Consider the following 18266-nt stretch of genomic DNA (forward strand, 5'->3'; position numbering starts at 1 on the left):
ATTTTATTGTTAATAGAAATTGTAGTTGGTCAAGCAGATCTTGTCATAGAAAAAGGCGCGAAATTCAAATTTTCTATGAGACGATATCCCTTGGCGCCTACATTTTTCAAATTTGCCGCCTTTTTCTACTGTCAAAATCTGGTTGACCAAGTATAATATTATTTTACTGTTAAAATAGAAATTATATTATATTTTGCATATAGCTGGTCAAGCAAATCTTGTCAGTAAAAAGGTGCGAAATTCAAATTTTCTATGGGATGATATCTCTTCGCGCCTACATTTTTCAATTTTGCCGCCTTTTTCTACTGACAAGGTCTGCTGGACCAAGTAAAGTAAGATTTCGTACTTACGTGCAGTATCAAAACGTCGAATTGTCATATGACTGTGAACAGTATTACCAACATTACAGGCGTCCTCCATCTTGCTGGGGGCAGCTGACATTTGTTTGCGAGAAGAAAACCACGGGAATATAGCAAACACTCGCTCAAAATGGGTGCCTCTGCGATTCCTATTGCTGTTTTCACCATCCTATGGGGTGTCGTTGGTATTGTGTGCCCCTTCTTTGCCCCTAAGGGTCCTAACAGAGGGTAAGTTTTATGGCTATCCAAGCACTTAATGATTCACCTATATGTGGCTCTCAAAGTGATAAAGCTAACGTTTCACCACTATTTTCCAGGATCATTCAGGTGGTGTTGATGCTAACAGCTGCCACATGTTGGTTATTGTAAGTATTCTTACATTTCTCGTTGGAAAAAGCGGTTATCCTTGTTATAAAGACACCCTTCGTTTTGTTGAGATTAAATCAACCTCTTTACGGTTTACGGCTAACTACTAATAAACCCTCAATGGTTCAAATATTTGAAACATGTTGGAAATATTATAAGTCCATGCTATCATTTCATCCCATATCAACCATAACTATTTTAAGCACAGTGGAGCTCACTACCAATTTTTATTCAAAGATTGGTAACTATTTCACCATAAATAAAATTTTAAATACAGAAAATCATTCCCATACCCAAAACTCCAGCTATGGTTAAATATTACTTATTATTTGCCAACCTTTACGGCCATGTCATAGAGAAATATAGTAAGACAAGAGTGCTCACTCCATACATCAGTTCAGACTATTAATTTCAATGTCTACATCTAGCATCGAGTAGCGGAACTATCAGTACTGCTACTTGGCAATAGATGTAGCACCGACCGGAAAGTCTTATCTCAACAGCATAAGACTTTCCGGTTGGTGCTACATCTATTGTCAAGTAGCAGTACTGATAGTTCCGCTACTCGATGCTAGATGCTAATAGTCTTTTTGGTACTAAAACTGATGTATGGAGTGAGCACTATGTATTTTTTTCTCTATGGCCATGTACAAGTCATACAGTCAGCAGCAGAAGTTGCTAACCGGGCCAGGTGTTCAAAATGATCCTGACGCGCCTTTGTTGTTAAAGAATAAGAGTGTATCAAGGTACTTTTGAACACCTCAGCCGCTTAGCAACTTCTGCTGCTGACTGTACAATCTATCTATCTATTTAGCCCTTTTGTCCTGAGTTAGAGTATGTCTCTAAGCTCAGTGTGCCGCTTGGCAAAGGCCTCCTCTAGCTCTTTCCATTGGGGTCTGTCGTGGGCCACTCTTCTCCATCTTGTTCGAGGTTTCTTCTGACTCAGAAGAGACTGTACAATACAGGCCATTACTCCAGATTGCTCAATGACCAATGTGTTGCCATTATCCTAATATTTGTTTCTTAAAACCTATAATTTGCCATCTATTGACTGTAAGTTGCTAAAAATTACGACTGTTGTATTGAAATTTGCTCAATGTCATAATGTATTGTTTGCCCGAATTTTCGTTATAGTTCGTTTTTTTAGCATAAGAAAGAAGGTAAGCGATCTTGACATGTTTTAATTGAAAAACGCTTTTTAAAAATCAGTAACTTATACTTATGAAAGCAGAAGAATATAAACGATCGTATTAGATTCATAATTGTTACATATTTGCCGTGACTTATTTTTAAAACATGTTTTTAAATTAAAAGACACATCAAGATTGTTTACCTTTTTTCTAATGCTAAAAAAAACGAACTATAGTCATAATTCATTTGGTTCAGAAACGCGTCACTTTTCAGGATTGCCATAAAACAAACCTAACCTAACCTATCTATAGGATAACCTAACGAAAATCCTGAAATGTTAACGGTTTCAGTTTTATGACTAATGATAATATGACAAACAATACATTATGACTTATAACTTTATGGGAAACAACGGGACCCCTTAAAAGCATCGTTCACAGACGTTTCTGCTTGTTAAAAATTAATTCAATGTCCTGAACTGTGTCTCGTTGTGGTTCCAGCTGGCTGTGCGCATACATGGCGCAGATGAACCCGCTCATCGGGCCCAGGCTCAGCAACGAGACGCTCATCTGGATGGCGCACAAATGGGTAAATAACATTCTCATTCACTTCTACAGATTGTGCAAAAACGTTTCAGTTGCGTCGAGCAGCAGCCGTAGAGTTGACTAGACGCCGACGCTCAGGAAACTCTTCTCTCTTAATCATAGAGAAAAAAATACATAGATTGCTCACTCCATACATCAGTTTTAGTTCACTTTTAGTACCAAAAAGACTATTAGCATCTAGCATCGAGTAGCGGAACTATCAGTACTGCTACATCTATTGTTAAGTAGCAGTACTGATAGTTCCGCTACTCGATGCTAGATGTAGACACAGAAATTAATAGTCTAACTGATGTATGGAGTGAGCACTCTTGTGACAGTCTTGTCTAACTATATTTCTCTATGCTCTTAATATAATAAGTTTTTGGCAAAAATTTCATTTTTAGTACAAGCTTTTATCGCTGACTGTACTTTTCTTATGACAGACAACTAATACTCATCGAGACAATTCTAAAAACCCCTAACACAATTAGGTTGCGTTATTTCATCCTATGGCCACCTCCTGTCTCCGTCATCAGATCAGCTCGATGGTACCACAATATTGCATTGTCACCCGATTTACATGTGTATGCAAAATTTCAGCTCAATCGGAAACCGGGAAGTGGATCAAATTTAACTTGAAATATTCGATTACAGACCAACAACGGGACAGGTGAAACTAAATATAAGCTTGTAAAAACCGGCCAAGTGCGATAAACTCACCTTTTGAACGGATTTTCATGCGGTTTTCACTTATCAATAAGAGTAATTCCCGAGGAAGGTTAAGATGTATAATTTGTTAAGGTTTTCTGTAACCCGTGCTAGGGGCGGGTCGCCAGTCACAATAATAACCAACTGGCAACGTGCACGTGTTAGTAAACAAGCACACAGGTCAGTTACCGCGGCCCACTTATGTACTAAGCCCCGATAACCCGCGACCCGCGCTAGAATGCACCACACACTTGATACTACTCCGTAATAAGGACTTAGAGAAATATAAGTAAAGAAAGAGTGGTAACCCCATACATCAGTTTAATTACCAAAACGCGAGTTATTTCGTAGTCGACATCTAGCGTCAAGTAGCGGACATTATCAGTTCTGCTAGTTGACAATAGATGTCGCGGCAAACAAAAACTCTAATCCTCGACAATTTTTAGCTAATATTATAACCGGATTAACCGGAAGTCTATTTTTAACTGCTTCTGCTTATAGTATTAGTTGTAAATTGTATTCGTCAGTAGCGACAGGTGTGACATCTGGTGTCAAGTAGTGGTACTGATAGTTCCACTATTTGACGTTAGATGTCGACTACGAAATAACTAGCGTTTTGGTAAGAAAACTCATGTATGGAGTTACCACTCTTGCTTTACTTATATTTCTCTATGATAAGGATGACACATGTTCAACTTTATAACAACTCATCATAATTAATGTCATGTCAGGTCTGACGCGATTAAATTTCATTATTCTACGTTTTTTTTTCGACGTTTCAGCCAGGTTGCACTAGCTGTGGTCGGGTAGTTTTACCACCAACTCGGTTTGGATTTTTTTTTCCCAGTGGTAAAAGGCGGGAAAAAAAAATCCCAGTAGTTACCACTGGTAAGAACTAGTGGGAATAACTCCTGTGTTCAAAGGTAAAATACGTGAAAATCTAAATTGAATTTCGTTATCTAACCTCTCTATTAAGAGTGATAGAGAGGTTAGATAATTAAATTTCGATATTCTTGCTTCGCGGTAGACCCTCCGATTGTGGTAGTGGCGCCCCCTACGCAGAGTTTCGCGTAATATTCCCTATTTGGGAGGTCCCAATGCTTTTCTCGTCATTTAGCACACGAAATCAAGTTCGACATTGTACGTGCTATAAATGACGCCACAACACGTGTAACACACGCCACGTGTGGCGTCCATTCACGCCGCGCACGCGGAAGCGCCGCACGCCAAAATTGTAGACCAATTTAACACATTCAATGCCCAAAAACCGACTATCGTGTTTTTTATGATTCCGTTCCCAGGCCGGACGACCCGATAGTCGGGATCGTGGTACTACAGCTTGATATGACGATTTTTTTGTGGCCTGGCGCGGATGTCTCGTTTGACTGGGTGGCAATGAATGTGTTAAAGTTATCAGGTTGGGCAGATGTCCCACCGCCGACGAGAAGCGAGTAGCGATGAGCAAATATTTGTGAACGAGTGTTATGCTCTTAGAGAAAGTTCTCAAAGGCAGTAGGAATATACAGCAGCATCTACAGGAAGCTGTAGAGATAACTGCGCAAACAAGTTTCTATGCAGGTGGGCTTAGTTATCTCCGCTGCTTACCTACTGTACGCGTGCAAGTACATTTTTAATGCATAAAATAATCCTTTTTTGCCACTGATATAGGTAACAGCTGCCTCAACGGAACTATTATTTTAATCACATGTTTTAGCGTGCCAAAGAAATTGCCATAAACTTGAACAACATGCGTTTTGTTGTTGAAATTCCACACTTTATCATCCACAAATACATTGCGGCCTATTTCAACTGCGCGTTCGTATAGCACGGCGTTATAGCACCCGTTTTGCTGCCAAAATGGGCGCGCTGACTGCCAAGTCTGTCGAGGGGCAATTTGGGAAGCTGTGTAGCTAGGGCCACTGACATTTGTAAATGGGAGAAACGCGCAAAGTTTAGCGCAGATGGCGCGCCAATCGGTAGAAAAATAGATACCTATGCCAAAAGCAAAGAAATATATCATAGACGACCAATTATTTTAGGTTCCTGATTTAATCCTAAGCATAGAAATAAAGTCGATTGTCAGTTTTTGCGATTCCGTACCCAAAGGGTATAAACTCGACCCTATTACTAAGACTCCGCTGTCCGTCCATCTGTCTGTCACCACTTCACCAGGCTGTAACTCATGAACCGTGATAGCTTAAAGTTGAAATTTTCACAGATGTAGGTATTCTGTTGCCGCTATAACATCAAATAAATTTAAGTGGGGCTCCCACACAACAGACGTGTTTTTTTTTGTCGTTTTATACATAATGGTACGGAACCCTTAGTGCGCAAGTCAGACTCGCAATTAGCCGGTTTTATTTCAAAATATTAGCATTGTTAGCAGTCCAGTCTCACATTTCACAATTTATTTGTCGCCTACTGTACATTTACTATTTACATTTACTACTGTTAATTAAAAAGTTATAGGGAGATCTCCTAAAACTACTCGCGTAACAGCACGAGACTTGGTAGTTACCCTTCCCTACCCGATTAAAAATCCGCTCTCATCATCATCTTCCTGGGCTACAACCGCGAAAATCGAAGTTTGCAAATTGCGGGCATTGGAGTAAAAGAGAAAAGATCCCCGCAATTTGGGAATTTCGGTTTTCCACCTTTTTTCGGTCCCGGCTTTTTACCAAGGCTCATGGGAGCCTGGGGTCCGCAATCCTAAGAGTTAGCGTAGGCAATATTTATTACGAAAGGAAAATAAAACATATTGTGGTTTTCACAGTAGCCGTGTAGGTAGGGCTTCACAATGTAATGGTGTTGTCTGCGGAGCATAATGCCAACTCTTAAATAAATGCTCTCGTTTTAAAATAAGACTTTCCCGATATACTTATGCTCAAAAACATTCGGTGATAGTAAGAATCTCGCTCGAAATGTCTTTCATTTTCCTCACAAATCTCGAGGATACAACAAGTCCTTCGCAGTGCGTCCAGTGAAGCTGTGGAATGAGCTGCCTGTTTCGCTCTGGCAGGCACAATCAGTTGCGTCGTTCAAGGAGACGTTAAAGAAGCTATGGCTATCTGATTTGACTGATTAATTTGTCTATATTTCTACTGTATATTTGCTTTACATTTTTCTAATTCTTTCCAATTTTTAGTGTATTTTCCCCATTCCTTTTTGTGTAATATATGTATGTTTTTCCTATAAATTTTGTATGTATTTATACCCTTTATCTTTTTGGTACCTTGTTGTACATTTTGCTGCATTCGTCACCCTCTTTTCACTTTCTCCTCTCATCTACTCAAAGGTTAACTGGAAGAGATCCCTCATAGGGATAAGTTCGCCTTTGTACTTCTCACTACTTGTATGTTATTAACACGCTTTTATTAGGTCGACCTGTATGTAACTAACATGTAATGGAATCTTGCAAGTTAAATTTGATCCACTTCCCAGTTTCCGATTGAGCTGAAATTTTGCATACACATGTAAGTCGGGTGACAATGCAATATTATGGTACCATTGAGCTGATCTGATGATGGAGACAGGAGGTGGCCATAGGAACTCGACCTGTATGTAACTAACATGTAATGGAATCTTGCAAGTTAAATTTGATCCACTTCCCGGTTTCCGATTGAGCTGAAATTTTGCATACATATCTAAGTCGGGTGACAATGCAATATTATGGTACCATTGAGCTGATCTGATGATGGAGACAGGAGGTGGCCATAGGAACTCGACCTGTATGTAACTAACATGTAATGGAATCTTGCAAGTTAAATTTGATCCACTTCCCGGTTTCCGATTGAGCTGAAATTTTGCATACACATGTAAGTCGGGTGACAATGCAATATTATGGTACCATTGAGCTGATCTGATGATGGAGACAGGAGGTGGCCATAGGAACTCTGTGATGAAACAACGCAACCTAATTGTGTTGGGGTTTTTAGAATTGTCTCGATGAGTATTATTGCTGACTGTACTTTTCTTACGACAGACAACTGTCGTAAGAAAAGTACAGTCAGCGATAAAAGCTTGTACCAAAAATTAAATTTTTGCCAAAAACTTATTTTTAATATGTCTTTTTGTACAATAAAGAGTTTACTAACTACTACTACTACTTTTGTGTGGTAGGTACTAGGTACACGGGTGATATTTTGTAAATCTTATTGCAAAGACAGTCTTAAGTGTTGCTGTTCGTATACAGTTTTTAGTGTTCCGTACAAAACTTTGTTCACGGAACACTGGGATCACTTCGCTCTTGTTTTCATTGAATTGTAACTCGTAAGACCCCAGGGCAATTGTGTTGCTTTATTTAATTAAACCCGTTTTTGTTTCAGGGCAACCCCATCAACATGACTGCATAGGTCAGCGGCCACTTCTATTTATTTAAATCCGTATATTTGTGAATACCGCCCTAACATCGGGGGACTTGAATTTAATATAAAAATAATACAAAAACATTTAATTCTATTTTTGAATATCTCCATCGAGGGGTCGTTAAATAACATCAAAAACATTTAAGTACCCATATGTATCGAGGGACTGTTGAATGTAATGTAATAATTTGATAAAATAAACAAACATTAATGTAAGTGTAAGATCGTTCAAGTGAAAAGTATGAAATGTTCAATCTTAAAGACCATTCCGCGTTCTCGCCAAGTGTAAACTGTATGAAGCTCTGTTTAAATGTATTGTAGATATTTTATTTCAATAAAGTTATATGAATTAAGTCGTTTCCGTTTCATTACGAACTTTATATGTAAATAGGTTAACCCCCTCCTTATTAACGCACATTAAGTTGTTCGAACTGTCAGGTCAATACGATTATTAGCCACTATAAAATACAGAACAATGACGTCACGGTCAAATTACCTACTCTTTATAGTTCTTTCGGATTTATTAAATAGAAATTAATGTGTCTGAAAATAACTGCGGTCTAAGTTTATTTTTTATTTTACTGCTGCTTAATTTCGTGCATGGCGTGAAATAATTTATTTTAAATACAGGAAACATCCGTATTACTTAATAATCGTTTTAATTGTGATTGTGACTTAGGTACAGTCAAAGAACTTAATTATCTTAATTTCACGCGTGACGAAGTACACAATGGGTAGGAAATTAAAGGAAAAAAACATAAATTAACGAATTAATTGAAGCTTCTAGCTCGTTTATGGGTAAATAAATTTGTAAGTTTTTTAGGGTTCCGTAACAAAAAGGTAAAAAGGCAACCCTTAACGTACGACTCTGCCAATGTGTCCGTCTGTCACATCGTTACATATAACGGGAACATACTTAATTAAGCCATCAATTTGAAATACCTACTTATAAACAGGCTAGGCTAAACCCAGATGCTATAAGCTTTTTTTTGAACTGATGACACGTTTTACATCATGCATTAAGAGAAAACTCAGTACCTATCTTCTGAACTATCGAATCGTTATTATAGTTATCTGCATGTATAGTAGGGCATATGTAAGGTAAAGTCTATTTTTTTATTCCGTAGACTAAAATGACATTTCATAGTATGAACATCATGTGTCATTTCATACTATGAAATGTCATTTTAGTCTACCGAATAAAAAAATAGACTTTAGGTAGACAGATACATAAGATACACGTGACAGCCGTAATCAGCATCGGTATTTTCTCGGCATCTTTATCTTGAAACGTATTTGCATGCGCGTGACACAATAGGTACTTTTAAATTTGTATATTAAGGGCGGTAAACAAGAATTTACGAACGAGTGTGAATTGAAGCCGAAGGCCCTCGACGTCGTATTAATTCCTATACCGCACGTGGCACACGCAATGTTTTTCATCATACTTGTGAGAAAAAAAAGGGAAAGATAAAACTTCTGCCTTTCGGACGTACTTACAGTCAGCTGCAGAGAAAAGCCCCCCCCCCCCCCCCCCTGTATATTCGAACTTTGTATGCAAAGGTGCATAAGAAAATAAGCGATACATTAATGCGTCAAATGCGTGGTATGGTATTGCTGACTTTAGATTACAGCCCTAGGTCGAAATTTAGGATTTACGGACCGCATCGCCTAGCAAGTGTGATGAAAAAAACAACTTGTAGGTAAACGTGGAAGAAAGTTATTCTGTAGAACAATTGGGGGTAGAGTTAGAACAAGAAAAGTCTGCAACGGTTTTGATAGCACACGCAGTGCAAGTGTTATTTTAAACGTCACACTTCTATGAAATTATGACGTATATTTAAATAACACTTGCACTGCGTAATATGCTATCAAAATCATTGCAGACTTTTCTTGGTCTAAGTCTAACACTTTTGGCACATTGACTGTACAAGTTACGAAACAATACAACAAATCCCCTCATTTTCCCATTACATAAGTAATTATTTTAAAATATCGGTTGACCTACGAGCGATACGACCTTGCGCCAGTAATGCCGGCGTTGGCGGCGCGCCAGCCGCGCGTTCCCTTATGTAACCCTAATGCCATGATATTTTCGGAGCGTACTTGACACTACCAAGTCCGTAGCGGCCTTGGGATTGGGATTTAAATATCCCAACGGGCTCAGCACGGTTCCATTTTTATCGACTATCACTGTGCCCGTCACTTTCGCACTTACGTATACTTGTTAGAACGTGACAGGCATGGTGACAAACGATAAAAAGCGGCCAAGTGCGAGTCGGACTCGCCCATGAAGGGTTCCGTATTTAGGCGATTTATGACGTATTAAAAAAAAAACTACTTGCTAGATCTCGTTCAAACCAATTTTCGGTGGAAGTTTACATGGTAATGTACATCATATATTTTTTTTAGTTTTATCATTCTCTTATTTTAGAAGTTAGGGGGGGGGACACACATTTTACCACTTTGGAAGTGTCTCTCGCGCAAACTATTCAGTTTAGAAAAAAATGATTTTAGAAACCTCAATATCATTTTTGAAGACCTACCTATCCATAGATACCCCACACGTATGGGTTTGATGAAAAAAAAAATTTGAGTTTCAGTTCGAAGTATGGGGAACCCCAAAAATTTATTGTTTTTTTTCTATTTTTGTGTGAAAATCTTAATGCGGTTCACAGAATACATCTACTTACCAAGTTTCAACAGTATAGTTCTTATAGTTTCGGAGAAAAGTGGCTGTGACATACGGACGGACAGACAGACGGGCAGACAGACAGACAGACATGACGAATCTATAAGGGTTCCGTTTTTTGCCATTTGGCTACGGAACCCTAAAAATGCGACCGTGCTACTAGGGCAAGTCCTTTCTTCGTCTAAGGAATGATAGAGACGATACATCTTCTTTTAAGAGTGATTCTTGATGGTTGGATTGTAAAGCGTTGGTAGCGCTGGTAGCTGTCATTAAGCCTCTTGGAGGATACAACTAAACGGAGTAGCCATTAACAGGTTTTCCCCTCTGTCGAAAATAGGCGGCCAACGGTCATACACAATGTATGGACTGACGTTTATCTGACATGGCTATTTTTACGTTACGCATACATTTGACGTTCCCCTCCCCCGCAAAAATCGGCAGACTGTTTTGTACAGAAAATTACAGACATGGCGTCTCCGTTTGATTATATCCTCCAAGTTAAGCCTTCATAAGGCAGAGAGAATATATTTCCCACATGATTTTGAACTTTGTTTCAAAGTGATAGGGTTCACTTTCGCATAATTTCTATGCCTTATAAAGAGTTATCACATTTGTGCTAAAAGTGCATAAAGAGTTAACACATTTTGGTGCATGAAGTTATCTAGGTCCGTGATTTTGTGCTGAAGATACATATATTTAGGATTTTAAAATAGGTTCCAGACTAAACTACTAACTACATGTAGGTAGGTATATTAGCTATTCAGCTCTAAAGGAAAACTTTGGCGTCTCTGGATGACTATATGCAATGCGATATTATATATTATGCATGCTTATGCTTAACCTAATTGGTAGTTTAGCTGTGACGATTAGGTACCTACATACGCTAATATTTTAATTTAAATACCTAATAAATTACCTACAATAACCAGGCGCCGTTTATCAATTATCTTTCCGTGAACATTATCATCAAACGCGGACGTGACTTAGATATACAATCAGTGCTCACTCCGTCTACTAAATGAAGAGGAATTGGCCATGAAACTACTTATATTATGAAATTAAAATAATAATTTTAATATATATTATGTTTCTTTTTAGTTTTATTTGAATAAAACTAGTTCAAATTACTTGTACATTATCATTTTGGCAATTCATATTCTTGTATAAATGATACAGAAGTACCTATCTGTAAGATTCCTGAAGTCAAAGTTTTTAAGCTGCTAGGGCAACATTTGAACTTTGGTTATGGTAGTTCCCCAATCCCCACACAAAGGTAACTAATAAAATAACCTTCACTCGATGTTCTCGATTCAAATAGGGCCCTCTAAGAAGCTGCATGGCATGTTTGAAACATTTTTTTAAATAAAAAAGTTATTATGTTTAATTATTAATTTTTAGTGTTCCGTACACTTACTTATTAATGTTATTATTCTTTTACCTTATTAATTTAAAATCTTAGATTAGGTTTTTTTATAATAAGAATTTATTATATTTTTAAAAGTTATTTTTATTAATATTATAACTTGGAGCTTGGAGCAATCATAAGTAGGTAAAGATAGATACCTACATGGGAAAAAGATCAGTACCTGGGCTAAGTAGGTAATTATTGAGTTTATCAAACTTCAGAAATAATATATCTTCGTGTCATTTAAGTTTGCCACCTAAAATCCGATGTCTGATGTACTCTGTATATATATCAACAGAACCAGAAACAGACATAGCAGAGATGTTTCCACGGTCGTACTCAGCACTGCGTAAATTAATTAGCACCACGTGTTGTAATGTCTATTATACTGGGTCAACCAAATCTTGTCAGTAAATAGGAACAAAAAAACTATATTCATCCTTTTCTTTTGGGTGCTATTACTAGTGTAAGACAAAGATAGTATGATTCTCTCTGTCTATGTTTGAAATCAAACAGACCTTTGACACACTATACTTACCCACATATTCACACATTCCTGCGTATATATAATCCTTTATCTGATAACGTGACCCACCGCCCCAGAGCACAGAGGCACTTATGTCGCTTTAACACGTATTTGTATTAGATGGGAGGTAGAAGGGGCGTATGTAAAACGACGCCTATCGCAGTTGATATATCGTAGTTTTGACGCAATACGCCAATTTAGCGAGTAAACGTATCTCATTCAATCTTTAATATAGGCAGGCAGGTATATATGTTCTTAACTTTAAGAACATATATATTAGGTACTTTAAGACCTAAATAAATAAATAATGTTTGTTAGTTTAAACAACATTTTTAAATATTAGAATTACTTACTTTTTAATGCAACGAAATCTTCTAGATCCAGAAAAGTCGGCGAAGTTACTGTTTATTAAATATAACGCACCTATATTCTTGCACAAATACTAAACTTTTCGTTTTTTTTAATAAAAAAAATACTAAAAATGTAATATTTGACGTTGTCTAAGTACCTAACCTTGACATCCGCATCCGCGGATGTGAGCCTTTAAATATCCACATCCGCGGATGTCAAAAAATCTGCATCCGCAACATCCCTGGCTCAAACGTCCAAAAACAGGCAAGCCGGTGGGAGTCGGCTTTTATTGACGCGCCGCCACTGGTACCTATCTACTTTACTATTATTTTAGTGTATTACATAGACACATAGGTACCTACCTAATTTTAACATTTTAATTTAGATTAAAAGAAATAACAAAAAGAGATTTTATTTATGAGTAATTATGTACATAAAAAATTACTTAAATAAGTATACTTATCTAAATATTAAAATATTTTAATCTAAAAGACCTCCGCGAGTTAATGTACCGGGTGCAAAGGTGAAATAACTAAGTACCTAGTAAATTTTTAATGTAGGTAGGCAGGTAACCTTATAGCAATCTTCCATCAATCCTATCGATTTTTTCGGACGCTCCCAGCTTAGGTCACTACGCCTATAGTTCGTTTTTTTTAGCATTAGAAATAAGGTAAACAATCTTAAATTGATGTCTTTTAATTAAAAAACACATTTTAAAAATAAGTTACGGTAAATACCTATGTAAGAATTATGAATCTAATACGATCTTTTAGTCTTCTGCTTTCATAAGTAATAGTTATTGATTTTTAAAAAGTGTTTTTCAATTAAAAGACGTCGAAATTGCTTACCTTCTTTCAAGTTCTTTCTAATGCTAAAAAAAACGAACTATAGTTGCATCAAAATCCCAAGATTTGAGTGCGACTCAGGAGAGCGGAAACAGCATGGTCTAGAAATATTTAGGACATCAAAATGTCCTAATAAGCTGGCGCTACGCTTTCCCGTTAAGAAGAAAAAGGGCCCTAAACTTACATTTTTACTCATTTCCATTTGAATCTAGAAAAACAAAAGACTTTCGACTGTTTAATATTTATTGTGTTAAATAGTAAATAGAGCAACAATGTAATTTTAATTTAGTCGTGAAGGTTAGCCCTTTGACAGTTTCTGAAACGTTTGGGCGCAACTCAAGAATCCAGGAGGTCAAGTGGCAAGGCGGATGGAAACATTAAAAATAATACAGCACTTATTTATACAATGCGGCAGCCATTTTGTCTTACCGTCATATGTCACCGGAAATTATTAGGTAAGTACCTATCGTACTTACTACTAAAGTACCTATATACTAACAATAACATAATTGTGCTCAGCAATGAGTTTAGGGCTTGGGGATATATCAGTCTGTTGTGTAAGACTGTCCACAAATGTTTAATTTATTTATTTTCTTATTTCTGTAACACAACTGTTTACCTGAATATTAAAAAATTAAAAAAATTAAAATTAAAATTATTTATTTGGTAGCATACAATTTTTCATAATTGGGCTGGTACCTCTTTTTAAGTATTGTAAATACTTGTATTAAGAGAATACCGCTCTTCCACTGTTGGTAACTTACAGTTAGTTTTTTATTTTATTTTATTATGCTATTAACATTAGATAACAAGCAAATTACAATTAAACATTAGAATTAGAATTACAAAAACAGTAGGTGTCATGCCAAATATTGATATTAAACTAAAAACTAAAAACTGTATATGCAACAATAGGTACAATTCCAGTTATTTTCTGAACAGTAGTCCAGCGACTAGTGTACGAAATAGGTAAGTACTTAATAATAATGGTAAGAATATTTTATATAATAAATATGTGCGCGCGGGCGCGGGCGTATGTGTATGTGTGTGTGTGTGTGTGTGTGTGTGTGTGTTTGATTGTGTATGTGTGAGTGAATGAATTAAATACGATTACATTAGTTTCTAGATATTATTTTCTCTATGTCATTATAAGTTTTATATTTTAGCCATTTTATTATTTTATTTTTACACTCGAAATTGGAAGAGGAATAAATATCAATATGTTTATTTAAGAAGTTATATAGGTAGGCAGATTGTGTAGTTTGTTGCCTCCTAGCAAATGCAGTTTTTACTGTCGGAATGATCAAAACATTGCTATTTTTTCTGCGTGAGATTTTTGTGTCTGGCTTATAATTGGTATTTTTATGAGTTTTTAGTGTGAGCTGAAGTATGTAGAGTTTTCGTACAGACAATTGGTCACAGATAATATATAGGTCGCTAGTAGGGAATGTGTAGGGTTTGAACAACATAACTTTTAGGAGTGCTCTTTGAGCCCTTTCAAGCTCTAGGAACTTAGTTTTGGTAGCACCGCCCCAAACGGTAATGCAGTAAGCGAGTACTGATTGCGCTAGTGATACATAGATTTGATTTAGGAGTGTTTTAGTGGCTACATGTCTAAGGTTTTTAAAGGTCCAGATAAGTTTACGGGTTCTTGCCATAATGCTTTCAGTGTGTGCATGCCAAGTCAAACGCTGATCAACCATAACACCCAGATATTTTGTACTTTCTACTTTTGTTATAATTGGACAGGAACATTTAGTTTGTGTAGGATTTTCGCAAGTGTGGATCCTTATCGAGAATTGAGAGTCCGGCTGTGTACGTGTATAATTTGAGAAGGCGATATAGTTAGTCTTAGATGTGTTTAAGGTGAGTAGGTTGTTATGTAGCCATCTTGCGATTTTAGCTAGTCCCCGTTCTGCGTGTTGTCGTACCTCTTCCCATGTGTTTCCCGAGAATACAATGGCAGTGTCATCGGCATAAGTAAATATATTGCCTGCCTCAACCTGCATATCACATAGCTGATTTATATACACTAAGAATAGGGTCGGCCCCAAGACACTACCCTGTGGTACCCCGTATGTAACTAAGCGTTCACTACTGACGTGGTTCCCCAGCTTGACGGCTTGCCTACGGTTTGTAAGATAGCTGCCAAGCAGAGACAATGAGGCACCTCTTATACCTACCTTCTCTAGCATGTTAATAAGGATGGGAACCGAGACAGTGTCAAATGCTTTTTTAAGGTCTAGAAATACTGAAATACATTTTTTGTTTTTATCTATTTTCTCAACAATTAGTGCTGAAAGCGCCGTGACGGCGTCTTCTGTAGAAAGGTTTTGCCTAAATCCAAATTGAGATTTTGATAAAATACTGAATTTATTAAAGAAATTTATGAGCCTAATGTTTATGAGCTTTTCTAAAATTTTAGATATACACGATAGTACTGATATAGGTCTATAATTTGACACGTCGTCTCTGCTCCCACCCTTATACACAGGAGTGACTACGGCTTTTTTCAGGATATCCGGGAACGCCCCTTGATTAAAGCATATATTTGCTAGTCGAGATATAATTGGGACAACGATGTGGTGTGACAGCTTCAGAAACTCAGTAGGTATATTATCCCATCCAGGGGCACTATTTGATTTTAACTGAGACAATATAACAAGTACCTCACCAGGGTCTGTCTCGAGAAGTACAAACGTGTTAGAATTAATATTAGTATTCGCTATATCACATGGAGTAATAGTATGAGATCCATCTTCTGCCAAAAACCGTTCCGCTAGGGATTTTCCTATGTCAGAGAAGTACTGATTTATGACGTTAACCGATTCAATAGGCGAGTTTCTAATGTCTAGTAGTACGCTATTTTGATTTTTGTCTATTTTACGATTTGTTATATTGTTGATTGTTTTCCAGAGTGCTTTAGGATTGCTTTTTGCCTTAATTAATTGATCTTTTTCATATTTGTGTTTAAGTTTCTTGATTAAGCCGTTACAAAAGTTACGGTATCTTTTATAGGTAATTTTTAGGATAGCATCATCTGGATTAGCTCGTAATTTTTTCTGCATGTTATTTCTGTTCCTTATGCAACGAAGAATTCCACTAGTAATCCAAGGCTTCAGTATGCGATTATGTTTTGAGACTGAGGTAGTGATAGTGCTTTCTGTCAGACATTTTCTGATAATATTTACAAATGTTTCAGTTAGCATGTTAGGGTCATTAATTTCATATAATCCTGAAAGGTTTTCATTAGATAAGAGAGATAGTGCCTTACCCAAGTCTGTTTTCATTTTAGTTTTATTTTGCGGTTTTGGAATCTTTAAATTACTTAGTTTTAGTAATATCATCGCGTGGTCTGTAATAGTAGTATCTAGTACCAAGACATCAGCCTTTGCAGTGTTATCCTGAAATTTCAGCATAAAGTGATCGAGGCAAGTTTTTTGTCTTGTGGGCAACAAGTGGCCCGGTAACAGCCCATGCGATGCCAACATATTCAAGTAATTGAGTCTATTACTTTGTTCAAAAGGTTGTTCATTAAGTTTGTTTATAATATTAATATTAATGTCACCGGTTAGGATTATTCTTTTATTTGAGCGAATAGATTCCAAGTGTTTGCTTAGTGATAAAATGAAGTGGTCAGCGTTAGTATTGGAAGGAGATCTATAAATTCCCAGTATAATTCCATCTAAAGTTGTTATTTCCAAACATGAGGCATGTGTAAGCATTACTTCGCGGACCCTGACATTGTGTGTTTTCTTGATGTAGGCAACCACTCCGTCATTTTGGTTGAGGTGGCTAGTGGTAGCAAAGTGAGTATAATTATCTATCGACGGAATCGGTTTATTAGGGTGCAGTCGACATTCACTTAATATAATCACGTCAACGCCAAAAGTAAACTGTTTCAGTACAACTAAGAGATTATCAATGTTACAATAAACGCTTCTTATATTTTGACAAATTATTGTAAAGTCTGATTGGTGGAAACATATTTTTTGAGTAATGTTCTCAGTTTCGCACTCGGCTGAATAAGCAATATCTAGGTTATCTATTAAGTTTAAGGTCGCCAATGTATCATTTGTCATATTTTATTAAAAGTTTCACTGATAAGCGGGGTAGTTCGCAGGGTTTTTTTGTGTGTATTACATCGAGAAAATGTAGGGCAAAAAGTTATTTGTTGTATTAGAAAATGAAGGTTATAAGTGCGGATATTACGAGTATTTACACTTTGTTTTAGGATAGTGATGCGTGAATATTCAGGTTTGCGTATGAATGATAGATATAATAATTGTAAATCTCTGAGAAAATTGCATTTTATTTCGTATCGTCTTTGTGTCAGTTGTGTGAGTGTGGTAGGGGGGCAAGCACAGGCTCGGATATGGCAATTGATGTATTGAAACAAATTATTAGGGGCGCATGAATCATTGGTTGGTTTTGTACGTGTCTTATTTAATTTGGTTTTTAATTTTCTGTTTGATTCTATATAAGACCTACCAGGAGTACATAAGTTTAAGAGTGTACGATAGTCAAGGTTAACAACATAACAGATGGCAATTTTAAACAGACTCGAGTACGCATGGGTACTAGGGTGACATAACCTATGTGTTAGTGTGAGTTGTGTGTGTGTGGCGGAGGGACAAGCACAGAGTGGACTATGACACTTGATGTATCGAAACAAATCACTAGGGGCGCATGTGTCATTATTGCGTGGTTTATTATGTGTTTTATTTAGTTTGGCTTTTAATTTAATGTTTGATTCTCTTAAAGACTTACCAGGGGTGCATGAGTTTACCAGTGATCGACAGATATAGTTTACAAAATACCAGATGGTTATTTTAAACAGGCTCAAGTATACGTGATTACTAGGGTGGTATGAACTTCTGAAAGTTGTGTTTGTATTGTAATTTATATGTAGTTTCCGTGTTGAGTTGTTAATTG

The 18266-nt window shown here is 36.8% G+C and overlaps 1 protein-coding gene and 1 long non-coding RNA gene across 2 annotated transcripts in view; one reads left to right on the forward strand and one right to left on the reverse strand.

The window, feature by feature from the left end:
- Nucleotides 1-389: 389 nt before the first annotated feature.
- On the forward strand, nucleotides 390-7562 carry LOC134659545 (V-type proton ATPase subunit e 2-like). Its single transcript, XM_063515211.1, has 4 exons — nucleotides 390-587; nucleotides 677-724; nucleotides 2357-2444; nucleotides 7474-7562. The coding sequence occupies exons 1-4, from the start codon at nucleotides 490-492 to the stop codon at nucleotides 7498-7500; spliced, it is 261 nt and encodes an 86-aa protein (XP_063371281.1). The 5' UTR covers nucleotides 390-489; the 3' UTR covers nucleotides 7501-7562.
- A 2412-nt stretch (nucleotides 7563-9974) lies between these two features.
- The window catches only part of LOC134659572 (uncharacterized), a 145370-nt gene continuing 137078 nt past the window's right edge, over nucleotides 9975-18266 (reverse strand). Inside the window, exon 2 of the long non-coding RNA XR_010097816.1 lies at nucleotides 9975-10058. This is a non-coding gene — a long non-coding RNA (uncharacterized LOC134659572). The remainder of the gene's footprint in view (nucleotides 10059-18266) is intronic.

Source organism: Cydia amplana, chromosome 25 (assembly GCF_948474715.1).
Source record: "Cydia amplana chromosome 25, ilCydAmpl1.1, whole genome shotgun sequence".
Classification (NCBI taxonomy): Eukaryota; Metazoa; Arthropoda; class Insecta; order Lepidoptera; family Tortricidae; genus Cydia; species Cydia amplana.

Coding starts and splice junctions, on each gene's coding strand:
- LOC134659545 (XM_063515211.1), top strand. CDS start 490: ATGGGTGCCTCTGCGATTCCTATTGCTGTTTTCACCATCCTATGGGGT. Junction 725..2,356: donor GCTGCCACATGTTGGTTATT/GTAAGTATTCTT, acceptor TTGTGGTTCCAG/CTGGCTGTGCGCATACATGG. Junction 2,445..7,473: donor TCTGGATGGCGCACAAATGG/GTAAATAACATT, acceptor TTTTTGTTTCAG/GGCAACCCCATCAACATGAC.